Source organism: Phaethon lepturus, unplaced genomic scaffold (genome assembly GCF_000687285.1).
Source record: "Phaethon lepturus isolate BGI_N335 unplaced genomic scaffold, ASM68728v1 scaffold19395, whole genome shotgun sequence".
NCBI classification, from domain to species: Eukaryota; Metazoa; Chordata; class Aves; order Phaethontiformes; family Phaethontidae; genus Phaethon; species Phaethon lepturus.
Genome location: NW_010542395.1, coordinates 80,386 through 96,412, shown reverse-complemented (window position 1 = coordinate 96,412; position 16,027 = coordinate 80,386). Strand labels below are relative to the sequence as shown.

At 40.1% G+C, this 16,027-nt stretch overlaps 1 protein-coding gene across 1 annotated transcript in view; it reads right to left on the bottom strand.

Annotated features, from left to right (window-relative positions):
• Positions 1 to 16,027, bottom strand: part of LOC104621481 (semaphorin-3D) — a gene marked incomplete at its 3' end in the record, with an annotated part of 61,922 nt that overhangs the window by 11,035 nt on the left and 34,860 nt on the right. Inside the window, exons 5-7 of the mRNA XM_010287989.1 lie at positions 12,927 to 13,020; positions 9,501 to 9,629; positions 3,244 to 3,386 (exon numbers count right to left, since the gene is read on the bottom strand). Coding sequence (XP_010286291.1) covers positions 3,244 to 3,386; positions 9,501 to 9,629; positions 12,927 to 13,020 — 366 coding nt within the window. The remainder of the gene's footprint in view (positions 1 to 3,243; positions 3,387 to 9,500; positions 9,630 to 12,926; positions 13,021 to 16,027) is intronic.

Sequence of the window (16,027 nt, the reverse complement as noted above, 5' to 3'; positions counted from 1 at the left end):
TTCAGCAGTGTCAACTTGAAGACAATGTAGCTGTAAAAGCCTATGCCTGTGTTTCTGGAAATAGAAATATGTGGGTCTATGATCTTAAGAAGTTAAGGTTTTTATGATCATATAAAATACATATGTGTATCTATATCTTTAAAAAAAAAACAAATAAGCATTGCTCGCTAATCTTTAATAGTATTTTTGCTTTTTACTTATGACCTTACTTGAACAGAAAGCAAATAACCCAACAGATTACACTTTACAGGAGTAGGAACATGCCATAAGTAGTATCAGGTAGTACAGATAAGCCAATGATACTTTTTCTGCCTCCTGCAAACCAAAAATGGGAAATGCTGTTTGCCATGATAAATTACCCAACCGGTTCTGAAAGTGACTGTTGAAAACACTTCCTCCCAATTCATACTGATATCCCCTAGTGATATACAGAATGCAGATGACATAAATCTAAATTAGTGCTATTTAGTGCTACAGTGCCTGCGTTATTACAAGGCATGCTTCGAGACGGTAAGTATGGTCTTATGCACAGGACAAGTGACAGCTGTTTGACTCTGGGCAAAGAGCTGCCAGCAAGAGCATTGTAATCTTCTGGGTCTGAAAGTAGCTGGGAAAAGGGAGTGCTTTCCAGAGAAGATTTTCCCTAAGGGGGAAGATCAGTAAGAAACCATATTGTTGAGCCATTGAGAATTAGCCGAAGAATAGGCTACATTGACTAACCTCCTTATTAAAAACAAAGCCTATTCTAATTTCAGCATGTGTCTCTGGCATTAATGCACAGGAACCCTAAGGCACAGTAATGTACAGAGCAATTGAATTCTAGCAGAAAAAAATCAGGTTTACACCAAGCAAAGGATTTCAAAGATCGCTGGGCTCATCCCATCCACTGTTATTCTCTGCTGGCGAGGGAAAGAAGGCAACCGCTTAACTTACGCAGTACAGGTCCCATTAATGAGACAGTGCAGATAGAAATGGTTATGTTATCAATTGTTGCAGCCAAAGACATCGATCCCATATCAGAGAAAATTAAGCAAAGCAGTTGTTTCACAGCTAAACACAGATCCAGAGTATCTTAATCTGTAAACAGAGGAGTCTATTGTCATCTTTCAATTTATATTAGATAATCATAACAATCCTATTTTGATTATAATAATTTGCATTATAATATTTTTTTTTGCAGATAATCAAGAAAAATGTACAAAAAAATGAGTCTGAATTTTCAAGAGAATACTGCATCCATTGGGAAGCGCTCAATAAATAAAGCAGTGCAAAACTAACATTAATAATAATCACCTTACTTATCAGTTTCCATTATTTTGCTTTGACTATTAAAAATAAAATTCAAGACATTTTTACTCCTTAACATGATTAGTCTACAAATTCAGTCTCATTTGAGGTATAATTACGCATGGCCATTAGGATTTCCTTACAATACTTTTGCTTTCATTATGATATCTTATCTGCTTTCTTCGCTAGGTAAAGGATGTTGGGATCTCTACCTAATATATCTTAGTTTCTTATAATCTCTCATGTGTCTTGGCTTGAAAATATTGTCTACCAATTTCTCCTAATGCATTAAGTGCTTTCTCATAATCAGCAAATGCCATGTCTAGCAGCAAATCATATGTGTTTGCATTTCCATTCTGCCATCAATCACACTGCTGTGAAATACCCAACGAAAGATTATCCATTCTTTCTTCTGGCTAAAAACCTACTAGAGAACTGATTTATGAATGAGTTTTTTGTTTTCTTAACATTTTAGGTTAAGAATAGAAGTGTGAAATGGCCGTGGTCACTGAAATCTCGATTATCAGGAGTTTGCTGGACTGCAGAACAGTCATAGAGTTACATTTCATACACGTGTCCACTCTTAGTCTTTCAGTGTGTGAAACCATCAGCTCAATTCATGCTCTTTTCCTAGACACATCTTACTGCAAATCACAAACTCTTTTGTTTGTTTGCTAATTTTCAAGCCTCTTAAGAAGATAATTTTCACTGCCAGCAAAGTCATGTTGCTCAGAAAATCCAAGTAAATGAAGATATCTGAACAAAATATCACAGAAATGTACCTACTTGTGTGATCGCTGTGATGGTGTTGCTGATATCTAGTTCATCACATGAGACAAAAATTTCCTCAAAGCTTATATTTACTAATATGAAGACAACTTTAAAGTCCCATTTTCCTGACTTTCGCTGGTGATTCCTTGGTACCTGGATTCACTGACTATTTACGGACAGCACCTACACTGCTCCTGTTCCTACAAAATTATGGGACAGAGGAGGGGATAGAGAGTGTGTCTGACAGAGAAGTCAGTAGATCCTTCTGCTGTAGTGGGAAGAAGACCTTAGCAAAACCAGCAGGCTGTTAAACATCAAACTCTATACTGGTTGCTGTTTTCATATGCAGGAATCAGTTTATCTTCTCATTAATATGTGAGGAGGCTTCTGCCCTTGACAGAGATGCTTCTTCAAAAAGACTGCAGCTCATGAAAATCTGAGTCTGCATTATGAATAGGTAGGGGCAGAAATCTTTCCGAAGGGGCAAAACCAAGCATAATGAAAGAGAAAGTGAAAGGTGTAATCATTTAAAGGAGATCAGGCACCAACCAAATGAAACTTTCTACGTTGCAGCAGACCCGGGGCCTGGTTCCTCTTGGTCAACAGGTCAAGGGCTGGAGAGGAAACGTCTGGGTAGATGTGGGTGTAGCTCAGAAACTATATACATTTTTAGCCTCCCCTCACCCCAACTGATTATCAGGAATGTGCAGAAACAAATGACTGACCCCAGCTCTCAGTAATGCCCAGGAATGATGCAGGGAGCTACGTTGAAGGGATGCATTTGTACATCCCTCCACTCAGTGGGCACTTTCCACAAAAACCTTTGCCATTGTGTACACTTGGACAAGTCAATCTTCACTGAAAGCTTATGAAACAAAGCACGTCACTGTTGCATATCTGAAAGTCAATACATCACCATTCAGACACAGGATTATCATTTCTAAGTGTATTAGCTTTTCCAAAAGTGGTACACAGTCCGTATCAAGACTAATTCTCAGACGAGTAAACTTCAGACAGCATTAGTTATCTATGTTCAGAAAAAATACTACAATGGCTCATTGGATAACAACACTATTCCCTTCTGATCGGAAGGGAAAACCAGATTTCTTACAGAAACAAACCAAACTTTTTTTTTCTCCTCTTTTTTTTTTTTTTTAAAATAAAATAAAAAGATAAAGTCCTCACCTTACAAACTCTCCCAACTCGGGAAAGGATTGTCTTGTCAGATGTGCCACTATCTTGTGATACTTCTCGGAAAAAGAAGTATATTTTGTCATCATCTGGGTTATAGGTGTCCGGGATGGGAAAAGTTCCAATGAATTTTGCTCCTAGATGTTCCCAAAAAAAGGTTTTAAAATACAAAGAAAAGGCTTAATACTTGATACTAAGTTTCTGTTTCAGTATCTACATTTATTTTGCATCTTCCAGTGAATTAAAAACACCACAATATAGACATACAGTGGCAAGTTTCTTACTAACTCTGAGCAAAACCCACCATTGATTCTGAAGTATTTACTCTTAGTGTGATTTTTTGTGTATATATCTTACTAGCACTTGTATAAATATGCAGCACTGGCTATCACACTCTGTTTGAAAGTAGGATGACTTTCAGTACAAAATATTGCCTACAAAAATCTGTCTTACTGCTCTTGACACCAGTATCAAGCTAAGTAGATTTTCCAAAGTCACATGGTATCATTTAAGTTGATTTAATTACACATCACAGCAGTTATAAGTGCAGAAATACACTACTGTTACTAGAAAGAGATTGCAAAAATTTCAATACAAATGACCGTTTTCCCAAGTTAAACATCTCCTACATATCTGTGCTGTAACAATATTACTGAATATATCTACCAAATCCAATACGGTGTATGGATTTGGGGATGCCCAAGTTAGCACACTAAACTCCACAACTGACCAGTCAGTGTTAAGGACACTGTTCCTTGTTGTGCATGAAGACAGATTAGCTGTATCAATGTAACGGTCTGGTTTTGTTATTTAAATCTGCTTTTTGCTAGGAGTGCTACAGCATGCCTTACCTTGGCATGCTGAGCAGTCCTATCATTTCTGCTCTCCTCCAAAGCAAGCTTGGCTGTCTCTGCCTGCATCCTATAGGCATCCCTATTGGTCCAAGAGTTTAATACATGTCCTTCGCCGTCTTCCTTGGCTCTCCTGTTCATGACCTCCAGTCCTGCTCTACTGGCTCACCAGCGGCATTTTTTGTTTGTTTGGTTGGTTTTTGTTTTCTTTTTAATTTTGCTCTAAATCAGAATTTAAATGTGTTCCAGGGGCCCCTGACTGCAGCAGGGCAGGCAACGACACTGCCTTGCACGAGTGAACCAGATACTTGGGGAAGTGATTTTTAAGACTTTCCCCAATGGGTTGGAGTAGATGAGCTCTTCTGAGGGCACTTGGATCAATGGTGTTTTTCGTTAAACAGAAGTGGCTATACAAATACAGTGCAAAGAGACCCTTGACTCTAAAATACATTCTTTTCAGCAATAAAATACACAGTCTTTGTCCCCCGTAAGCAGGCAGGCTGCAGCAGAAAGCAGTAAAGAGGATGGCGTGAGGTGGCAGAGCAAACGGAGCACACATGTGGGGAATACTATTATCAGCTTTTAATGTATCTTCCTGCCTTTGTCCTTTTTATAATGGTTGTGGCTTTATATTAGCCTCGAGGAATTTTCACCACGAACTCCACAGTACGCACAGGACAAAAAGAGGGTCCTTGATTCAAAAGTTCACAGTCGAAGTCTTGAGAAAAAATGGGATACGTTTAAGTGCTGAATGTGCACCTTCATGACAGAAGAGTAAATTTATGGGTCAAAATAGCCACAAGTGCTGCTTCCATTTTAAACCTTTCTGACACTAGAGAATGGCGTCAGCAGAAAAATGAAATGATGCAGGCATCAAGCCCTATAAATTTAAGTTAGGATTTCAAAATAAGCCTAAAGAAAATACTCAATTACCCCTCAGGGCCTGTAAGGCTACTTTGAAGATTATATCTCTAAGCGTGAATAAATACAAAAATACACTTCCAGTATGGTTTCTTAAATATGCGGTTAGCTAAATAGCCATTTAATAGGAAAACCTGTGAAATACTTCTATAGCATTCTTTTGAATTTCGCATAGATTTTTTTAATCTATATTAACAGAACAAAACTCTGAATATATGTTTTTTTAAATTAAATTTCATTGCTTTACTTGGCAAGCCAAATGCAAAAACAAATGTCTCAATACCAATTCCTGGAAGAGATTTAGAAGAATCTCTAACAAATTAAAGGAATACAAATATTTAACGATTTTAAAACACAATTGAAAACACTGAAGTTGAAAGTTAAATCCAAACAAAAATACATTGTAAAAGATGTGAAGACAGAGACTGAAAACAATTTAATGAAAGAGATCACGATCTGAAAAGCACATTATGTTCTGCAAGTGAGATCTTTGTCTCATCTTTTGTAATACATCCATACAACATAGAAAAGTGCATTTAAACTAACTGTGAATTAGGTTTTGGGATTCTTCGCATGGGAAACAAATTGCATGATGATGATTTTAAACCGTTGTTTGTTTTCCTATACACACATTTGTGCCCCCCTAATTACTTCAGTATAAGGTTTTCCCACATATTAATTTCATGGCTAAATTGTATGTAACGAGACAGGGGATTAAAGGCATCTCCGAGCTCTGACAATAGATAGTACAATAAATTCAGGTGTTGCTCGTGTTTTTTCAAACATCCTCTTGTGGCCTAGTGGGAAGAGCTTTTACACCCAGTCCTTCACTGCTGGGTTTGCTGGAGTGGTCATCGGCTCCAGTCATATTTCCAGATCCATCCAAAAAGGTGTTGGGTTGATGGTTGGACTTGATGAGGTTGATCTTTTCCAACCTTAATGATTCTGTGATTCTATGTTTGCTGTTGGTTACTTGCTGGCTCTCACCCCTTCTAACAGCAGCAGCGGTTTTAGACAGTGCAACTGCGCATGCCTTAGTAAGACCTACACAGAAGTAAGACTTGGTAGGCTCAGAAAAAGAGGACAGCAAATGAGTAGCAAATCCCAGAACACAAGAAATTAAAAATCTACCCAAAATGGTGGGAGGCAGCAGCTCTTTTTAGATGGGCTGCCAGAAATATGTGGCATGAAAAAATGCAAAGGATAGTGCTCGCTCATTTACCTTTAACCATCTAGAAGTCAAGCTCCTAACCTATACTCATCCACGTCCTTTCTCAGGGAGGGACACAAAGAAGAAAGTGACGATGAATAACCCTATTTTAAGACAGATTCCTACAATGGGTGGGGTGAGTCACCCTCTGGAAGTGTCACCTCTCTCTGTAAATTACAGAGAGAGACAACCGAAACGACAGAGCTCAGACAGGACGCTAACTTCTGCCTTTTAGAGCTAAGTGAGCTGAATCCCATCCAGAGTTCGCAGGATATAAAGAAGTCATTGCCTGCAAGTCTTTGCCCTGGCAAAGACGACTACATTGCAGTGGAAAAAAAAAAGAAAAAGAAGATTAATGCAATTCAGGGAAGCACTCATTCCAGCTATGGTTTTAGCTTCCTATAAAGGAGGGAGGAATGTGCAGCTGTTCAGTGCACGCCTGTGTGTAGGGCTCGGGTATCCCACCATGGGACGTCCTCTTCTGCCTGCTGGGCTGGAGTGGGGCAGACTCGGTTCCGGTGGGTGGCTTTGCCATGCAGAGCGGGGCCACCAGCCCCATGCGCCTCGTCCCCTGCCCCGGCCACGGGTGAGGCAGCGCCGGTCAGCGGCTGCGGGACTGCCCGATTCTTCAGCTCTGCAGGAGAAGAGCTGAAGTCTGAGCAGAGGCAGCATCCTCTCTCCCTTCAGTGCCACCGCGTGCAGGAGTATGAGCCTGTGTGAGCATGAGTCATGGGAAAGATTAGCTGCCTTCCTCCCTTTCCCCTTTGTGGAGCTGCTATTCAGTCATTGAGATTAAGACATGTCTTAATTAGTCAAGATAGAGATGCCCTGCAAGGAACTGGAAGGTATCCTACGCATTTTTCCCTTATGCTTTGTCTTTCCCTCCCTTCCCTCAGGAAAGGATAATTCTGTTTCCAGAAACAGAATAAGACTAAACTTTAAAATATTAAGGTGCATTATAGCAAAACTTCCTCAGCCCTCAAAAAAAAACGAGTTATACATTTTGTGTTTATCCTAAGTAAAACATGAGTTGTGCCTGGAAATAATTTATTTCGAATTGTACAATTACTCAAGTATGTACAACTTTTCCTGGAGGTCTAACACATGCTTGGTAAATGGCTGGTAGACTTAGGGAAGAGGGGATTTAGATGAGAGTTTTAAACCTGAAATCAAGTAAATATTTTCTTTATACCAATATAGGCTGAAAGCATAAATTTATGTAATTGGTAATGTTACACAATAAACTAGAAATATATTGCCTACCCTATGGCTTATTGCAGAAATGATCCCATCATTTAGAGTTGCACTCAAAATTTTCTCCAACCTGAAAAGGACCATTTCAAAATGCTAAAACCACCTAGTTTATATCTATGACTCTTAGTATAACAGTGCACGGATTGTCTATGTGAAGTCTTAGACAGAGTGTGGCTGTAGTTTTTTTATATGGCTGGAAACAAGGTAAACCTGAAGAATATATGGGGTCTTCAGTGTTTATATAGTGTGGGGTAATTTTCACGTCGCAGTCTAGTACACTAAAGCTGTTTCTCAATCCCAGACATATTAATGTATTATTCTCCTTAGAAAACTTTCACTAACACAGAGGCTTGAAGTGAAAACAAAATAAAACGTGAATCAATCTTCTAAAAAGAAGGCAGACAGCCCCCACCCAGCCTCGAAACTAAAACACATAAACAGTTCTCAAACCTTTAGTTTATTCTGTGTTCCTGTACTGTTCCTTGCCCCAAACTGCTTATGAAGTAACATTAATAGCATAAAGAAATGTTTGGAACTGGATATTTAAGCTATAAGTTCTTTTCGGCGGGGAACTGAACCCTGTAATGCTCATCAAGGTGGATCCATACTAACGATAACACCAGATGCTCCTCAGGACCAAACTGCAGTAAATCTTTCTTTTTAGGCTATTATAGCATCCCTTAGGAAAGCAGCTACCCCAGCCATCTTTCCATGCTGAGCATCAGCAGGCTGCCCGTGATAAAATTGGATATTCGGTTGAACGATTAGTTACAGTTAGAGAACTGCCTGCTGGAAGGAGCCATCCTGGTCCGCATCGCTTGCAGCCCATTTCTGGTCTACATTGCATAAAAGATGTGTAGAAATGAGAGACGGGAGATAGAAGTGGGGCAGGAAAGACTTCGAGCACAGATGAAAGTGGGTTAGGTCAGCAGAGTCAGAGGTGAGATTTTTCTATCTGTCTGAAGGATTGCTCCTATTTGGAAAGGCAAAATGACTTTAGTGGCTTCTCCTTTCCTCCTCATCTCACAGCAGAAATCCTGAGGTTATGGAGTTCCAGCTAGACAGAAGCGTAAGACAACAGCTTACAAGAGGGGAGGCACGAGGTAGAAAAAAAAATAAAAAAAAAAAGGAACATTTCCTCTTGTTGAGGTCTCAAAGAGTTAAGAGGCAAAATTATCCCTTTCAGAAGTTGTCTGCTGGGAAGACCACTTTACCCTGTGGTCAGCAGGCCCTGGCTTTACGATACACCCATAATAGTTACGCAGGCATCCTGAATCAGGGCCAGCGTTGCCACATCTTTAAAGACAGTTGACGGCTAAAAGGGGGATGCTTTAATTGAGCAGACTTAGCTTGTGAGCGAAGTTTTCCACGTTACTCTGTGTGTGGTTTGAGACTGGCTGGGTGTAAATGCAGCCGGTTTTTTAGCGGGTTTACTAGCTCAGAATGTTTTTTAACGGGCAAGAAAAAGCAGTGTTTTGCTTGGGAAGCTATTTTAGGGTGCCCTCAGTGGTTTTAAAATGATCCTCAGAGCAACAAAGGGTATTTTTCCCCTTCAAAAAAGGAAAAGAAAAAAAAAAAGAAAATACCTCCTACCTAAAAAGGTGGAATTTCTAGTCTGTCGTTTCAGCATGTTGTAGGGAGCAGCTTTTAAGAAGTGATTGGAAAAAAGGGTTTGAAAAAAATTATTCCAACTAGACTGGAAATAGAATCATTTAAACCATGATATTATTCCAATTACAGGACTATATACAGATGTATAGATCAAAGACGGAAGGAACGATTAGGTCTTAAGCTCCTACTCTTTCCTTAATTAGCATTTTCACCTCTGTGACTTTTCTCAAGTGTATTTTTGTTCCACTGAGTTTTTTTTTAAAAAAGCCTACGTAATCCAAAGATACCGTGATACAATATCTGTATTTATAGTTACTGGACATATATTTATCTAAGAAAGAGGCTATTAACTTCAGAGAGGCAGGGACAATGCAAATGACAACAGCATATGTTTGGGATCTTACCAGTAAGCCAGTAATGTTCAGAAATGTCAGTTCTGATGTAATGGTGGTCGTGAGAAGGGCCCAGAGAACGTGTTAGAGCAGTGTCTTTGCCAAGGAAATCAGAAGCTGTTCCAGCATACAGATACTCATCTGCAAATGAAAAGGAAATAGGGTTTCTACAGCTGTGGCGTAAACAAAATTAAAACTATTTGTGTTTAGTTGGGTGAACACCACCTATGTTTAATTGGCCTATGAACTAATTTAATGTTTTAAAATACTATTGGCTTTAATGGCTTTTGGGGTTCTGTGAAGTTACTTAATTTAAATAAAGGTAATATTTGTAATTATATGCCTGAGAAGTGAAGGACTCCGAGTCTAATTTTCAAGTCTTTTAGGCACTCAGAACAATAAATTCCCTAGGTTTTAATGAGTACTGGGCTCTTAAGGGTATAAAGGTGTATTCGATCTGAGCATCCTGCCCTGTGAGCACTGGCCGTGGACGTGGGGGGGGCTGTGGCAAGGACATGACTATCCATCCGTTCAAGCTAGCTCTTGTGTCCCGGACTTGCAACGGCCCCGATGGTTTTGCTGCTCCTGGGCTTGAGCTAGTAAACATGATGGATGCTTCACTATAGGAATTTTGCAGCTTGGCCCTTTCCTGGTGCAGGGATCTCCATCCAACACTTCATTCACGAAGAGGAATTTAGGCACTGTGGGAATTCTTCTCAACTACGTAACATGTTAATGGTAGGAATATGGCTACAGACCCACACTGTGATCATTTTAACCTAGTGAGTGGTCCCACTCAAATAAATGAGACATCTTGCTTGAATAAGGCAGCCTGAATCTGCCTCAGAAGGAAACTCTATCTATAACACAGCACAGTGTTCTTGCTGCAGTTGCAGTTACTATTTAGGCTTCTGCCAGCTTTGTGTACACTGCAAAACTTCACAAACTTAAGAAGTGCACAATATCTTTTTTTTCCCTTCAGATCTCAGTACTTTTCTAAAGTACTTTTCTAAACGGAGCAAAGAAACAGTATCACTGTGAAATATTTTTTACCGCATAATGCATTTTACAATTCTCTTTATTTTCTGCAAAATACTAAGATAGCTTTATTGGTTGGAGGAGTTTGGTTTTCTTTTAATGACTTGCAACAATAAATCCCTGGAGTCTGTAAAAAGAAAAAAGCTTTATGTTCATAACCAATAACCATATAAAAAGCTACACGATACATAAAAATCTCCTTCCGGGAGTTCCTTCTCCAGGTTTTCTGATACTCTGGGTGGAAACATTTCACAAGATCTTTTAGAGAGAAGTCCTTTGTTGAGGGTGAATGCAGAATAAATACCATTCAACATAGATGTTTGTGTTTTCATTTGCAAAAGATGTAAAGGCACTTAAAAAAGTGAGATCAAGGGGAAAAAAAAAAACCAAAACCACAACCCGCGATCCACAAGCACTTTATTTGGCCAAAAAAGATCTATCAGCTTTCTTTTTACCTCATTATTATTGTTACTTATGTATTATTTCCATGGCAGTATTGGAAAGCACATCTTTCAGACAGCATGTCGCCTTTGTAAAGAAACGATAGTGCATTCTGAAAGGTATTTGTCACAATGAGGAATGGGCAGGGTAATTGGTGTTTGCTAACTGACAGGCACTCAGTGATCAATAAATCTGAAGGGCTAACAGCAATTCTCCATCTTTGCTTAGGCTCTGCTGACAGGGCGCTTTCGGCGCTTCTCTCGGCTTTTGGTATCTCTCATTCCAAGTTCCGGTTATGTCCAGAACAATTTTAGTGAGCGGTAATTTGTAACAGAAGGTGGATGAAAAGCAGGTGATTCTTCAGTCACAAAGAATAGTTTTCCAAATTTATCTGTGGAATTTACTTGGGGTGAAATGCTGTGTAGAATTCAAAGAGAGATTATGCATTTCTACAAAGAATTAAAACTACTCAGTTGTGTTAAGCTACATACATGAGTGAAAATATAATTAAATATTATTTAGCTCATTTATGTATAACTGATTACAAAGCGCTTTCTGAAGGATATAAGTAATCTTTATAAACATTTTGCAGATAAATAAAACTAGGCAGAGAGAAGTGACATGCCAAAGGTTACTCCTCTCATCAGTGGCAGAGATGGGAACTCAGCTCCCCTGAGTCCCGGGGCAGTATCTTATCCATGAGCTATACTGCTCTCCTAGGACTTTTGGGAATAAAGTAATCATCGAAAGATAGGGCAAGAACACATCCTCTGGTCAGGCCTGTAACTCTTTATAATGGTCCTTGTACATTATTGTGAAACGCTTGACACCAGGCACAGTCAGAAAAAGGGTACTAGAAATCCCCGACCATTAATTTTATCTAGCCTGAAAATGCTTATGTACCAAAGTTCATGTTTTAGTTAGCTAAGACACGGCAGCTTCTTCATTTCACAAGATTTAATAGAGCAGTCAAAGCACTAGAGTGCTACTGAAATTAGCCAACACTATAATAAATCATGGAGTTCTATTGCATTTAAAAAAAGAAAAAAAAAGTTAAAGTTTCTAGAATCCCGTTTTAAAAATAGACTTCATGGTCATTAAACAGTACTAGGGGTCCCTGAGAAGAATAAGTACTGGCTTTAATCTATTGTTTTTAATAAAGGAAGTCCTGCCCCATCTGTTGGGTCAGAATCACAAATCATCTATCTTATTATCCAAGAATAAAGACTGAACATTAGTCATATTCTTTTTATAACACAGAGTGACCGATACTTCAAAGCATTGTCACCACCGCTCTTTGGCTGTAAATGAAAACGTCATGGTGCTTCGCCCTTATCTTGTATTCATATGCTTGATGGACAAGTTAAATGAAAATTGTCCAAAGCTATGAACGAAACCATGACAAAAGTAGCTCTTATAGCGATGTGAAATCTGGAGGTCAAGCTGACATTCCTCGGCAGCAAATGTCAGACCACACAGCGCTGCGACGCACGCAGCAGGCAGATTGTGCTATCTTGTTCCTAGGCTTCCAGCTTCAGAAGTGGCTACTCGAGTAAATAGAAACCTCAAAAATGTATTTATGGAAATAGTGGATGTCAGCAGACTTCAAAGGGCAGTACATATTGATAATTGCAGAAAGAGGCCCAGAAGCGCTTGAAACGTTGTCCGTCAGTGTGGTTTTTTGTTGTCTTCTTAAAGGAGACACGACTGGGTGAGGGTGAACCCCCTTCCTGCCCAGCCGGCAGAGGCTTCACAGCCGCCCGAACCTCCCTGTGTCCAGCTCTCCGGTGTCTGCGGACTGAAGGCTCCCTCGGCTCCGAGGGCACCGGCCAGCACCGGACACACGACTGACGCCAGAGGAGCTCCAGCGATGGCATCTGCCGAGCCGCCGGCCCCGGGCTGCGCGGTACGAAGCCGTCGCGCTGCTGGGAGCAGCGCCTGGCTCTGGCGGGTTCTTACCTGCCATCACTGAAGCAAACGGCTGCTGAGGATCAAAAGGGCATTTCAACCTGCCAGACTCCAAGTTCTGAGTATCCAGCCGGAATACCGTTTCCTGAGAATAAACACATATTCATTATCCTGGTGCGGCTGCAGAGAAGAACTCACTCAGACGAACTGTTCTGCTAACACATGAAGTGAAGGTGTACTGGGTCGTGCAGCTGTCATCTCAGCATTGATGTTTACAGCCCGTGTCTCTGTTTTATATCTGGATTTTTTTCACTCATTGTTTTAACGTATCCTGTTGACTCTACAGTGAAACACAAATCTTAAAAAAATACAATTATTTTCAGAAAAAAAAGATTCATTGTTCATTTCTACTCAAATTAAAAGCTGGATTCTACTTAAAAGACACTGGTTTCATTTGGGCAAGTGCTGATAGAGTGTGTTGCAACAGGAGACCCAGAAGGGATTCTGGCTGACTCCTAGATTTCTCCAGGGACTGCTGAATAATGTTCGCAGCAGACACAGTTCAGCCCCTTTTAAATGAAAGCATCATATGCTCTCTCCTGTTATTTTTAACAAGACTAATCATACAAGAAATACCAGAATAGATCCTTCCTTGCAGTTCCCAAAAACAGTGCAATTAATTCCTGGGTCACAGAACAAGGGCATAGAGGCAGATAAAGAAATTACTAAAAAATATTTCTGATGTTTTCAGTGCGCAATCATCAACTCAGTTGTAAGCACTAATTTGAAGTTTTACTATAGTTTTGAATTGCCAAAATGGATGCTTTTACCTGTTCCTTTCATTAGTTTCTCAAAAGCACACTTAACCTGAAACCTGTAGTAAGTCCTTCTGAAGGCAAATTGATTGCTCAGAGGAGCAAAGAGAAGTCGTTCTAGAGATAGAGTCTTGATTTTCAGAATTCTGCTGCTGTTAGAGAAGGGAGATTGCCTACAGAATTACTGTTAACATGCTCTCCTGCCTACAGAGATATTTAAAATCCCACTAGTGTTCAGGAATCAAATCATTGTGGGCTTAATGTCTATTGTAGAGACATAACTTTTGAAGTTAGTTAAAAAAAACTAAAACACCTCTATGATTTAAACAATTACTTAAATAAAGGATGAAGTAAATTTATTTATTTGTTTCCATACCTTCGCCTTGCAAGAGGACTGAAGAGTACAAATGAGAGTTAAGTATACCCAGCGATGGCCACATAGGAACTGACTTCACAACACATTAATTCAATTCATCCTTAATGTAAATCAGATCATGAATGACCAAACCTTTCTATTTCACTGAGGTGTCTCCTAAACTCTCTAGGCTTGGAAGACAAAAGCCCAGGATATTGAATAATTAAGCTCCTTAAGAGAAAAGAAAAATCAATTCCAATCTATCACAAATCCAATCACAAATTCCATTTCCTCCAGCAATCCTGGCTGATAGAAACCAGAATCTAATTGTCAAACAACCACCCTTTTTATCGTCCCAAACTTGTGGGCTATCAGGTAACCCAAATTCTCAGGCTACTGAAATGGGTCAGAGCACACCAAGGACAAAAGTAAATTAAAAATTAAGGATTTGTTGTTTTTTTCCTGACAACGCTACATTGGTGTCCCATTCTCCTTCCTTCTAAGAAATACAATCCTGACCTGCTCAGAGGACCCTTGCCATATCACATACAAAGAGGCTGTATCCAAGTCCAGCAGTACTCAAGGGACCAAAGGCTCTATAGATCAACATAAAATATTTCAGACTTCACCCAGACAAACTAATGGACACTACCAGGCATTCACACAGAATTAACCTCCTGCTTTCACTTTGGACAAAGCTTTCAAAGAAAAGAGCATCCCTTGGAGACCTGTGGCTAGCAGCACCAACCGGGCCAAGCCTCTTCACGGGCCAAGAGAAGTTTTGGCAGTGACTTCAGCAATAGCAAGACTAGGACTTTAATCCCCTTTAATTGTGTGATCCCGGAGGGGATTTGTACTGCTTCAAAAGCAGTGTCTGCTGTGGTTTTGAGTCACCTGACCCACACTGTTTTCCTCTCTGTTTGCACATCACTGGCACTGGCCAGCAGACTGGGCAGATCCACCAGCAGCTTTCAAAGGTCAGCAGGGCACTGCCTGGTTTCACAGCCTCCACGAGGCTATCTCAGGCCCTGGGTCTCCCAAACATCCCACAGCTTCCTGTAGAGGTTGCTAATTACCAAACATACATTATCCATTCTTATAACCCAGACAAAAAAAAAAAAAAAAAAAAAAAGCGGGGAAAAAAAGAAAAAACCCTAAAAGAAGAGATCTGCAATAGAAGTGCTTTGAATTATCATGTAGGACTCCTGGCTTTAGTTCCTACAATGAGGAGACATTTTCAGCTGCTTGTCAAATTCATGTCAATGGGTCTGTCCTCAGCACCCTCCTGCCATGTCGCATTTACCTGGAGAGGCAGTGCAAGGACAGTAGCTCTACAGTATTTGGGGTCCAAGAAAGAAAGGGGGAATATGCTTGATGCCATTCAAAGCTGTTAATTCAGTAGGAGGTTGTACAAGAGATGCACCATCAGAAGAGGCGTGAGTAGCGCTGAACACCATCCAACCCACCACTGCAGCTGAGCAAGCAGGGGGAATGCAGGAGAGGCAGGACTGGGAGACAGTGAGGGGATTAGGAAATACAATGCTGGGATTCTTCTTTCATTTCCTCCCATAAGGTAATTGGTCACGTCTAATTGAGACAGACCCCTTGTCTAGACTGGCTGCCAGACTGAACAACCAGGCCAAATCCATAATTTCATAATGTCTGATGAAAACAACCTTCACAAATTAAATAGTTAAAGGTGCAATGATAGAGTGAATAAAGCATCTTGCTAATGACCCAGAGGTAAACCAGAGCCTTACTTACACTTGCTGAGAGCTGTTCTGTTCAATTCAGCTGTGTATTTGATCATTCAGGCTAAGGAATCAGCATGACACAAGGGATCTAAAATTTCAGTTGCTTCAACTGGAATATTTAAAGTAGCAGAGCAAAGAAACCTTCAAAACTATTTTGTTGCAAGCCCAATTATACAGCATGTACCAAATAATGCCAGGAGCATTAATGGCTTATTAGGGAACGCACAA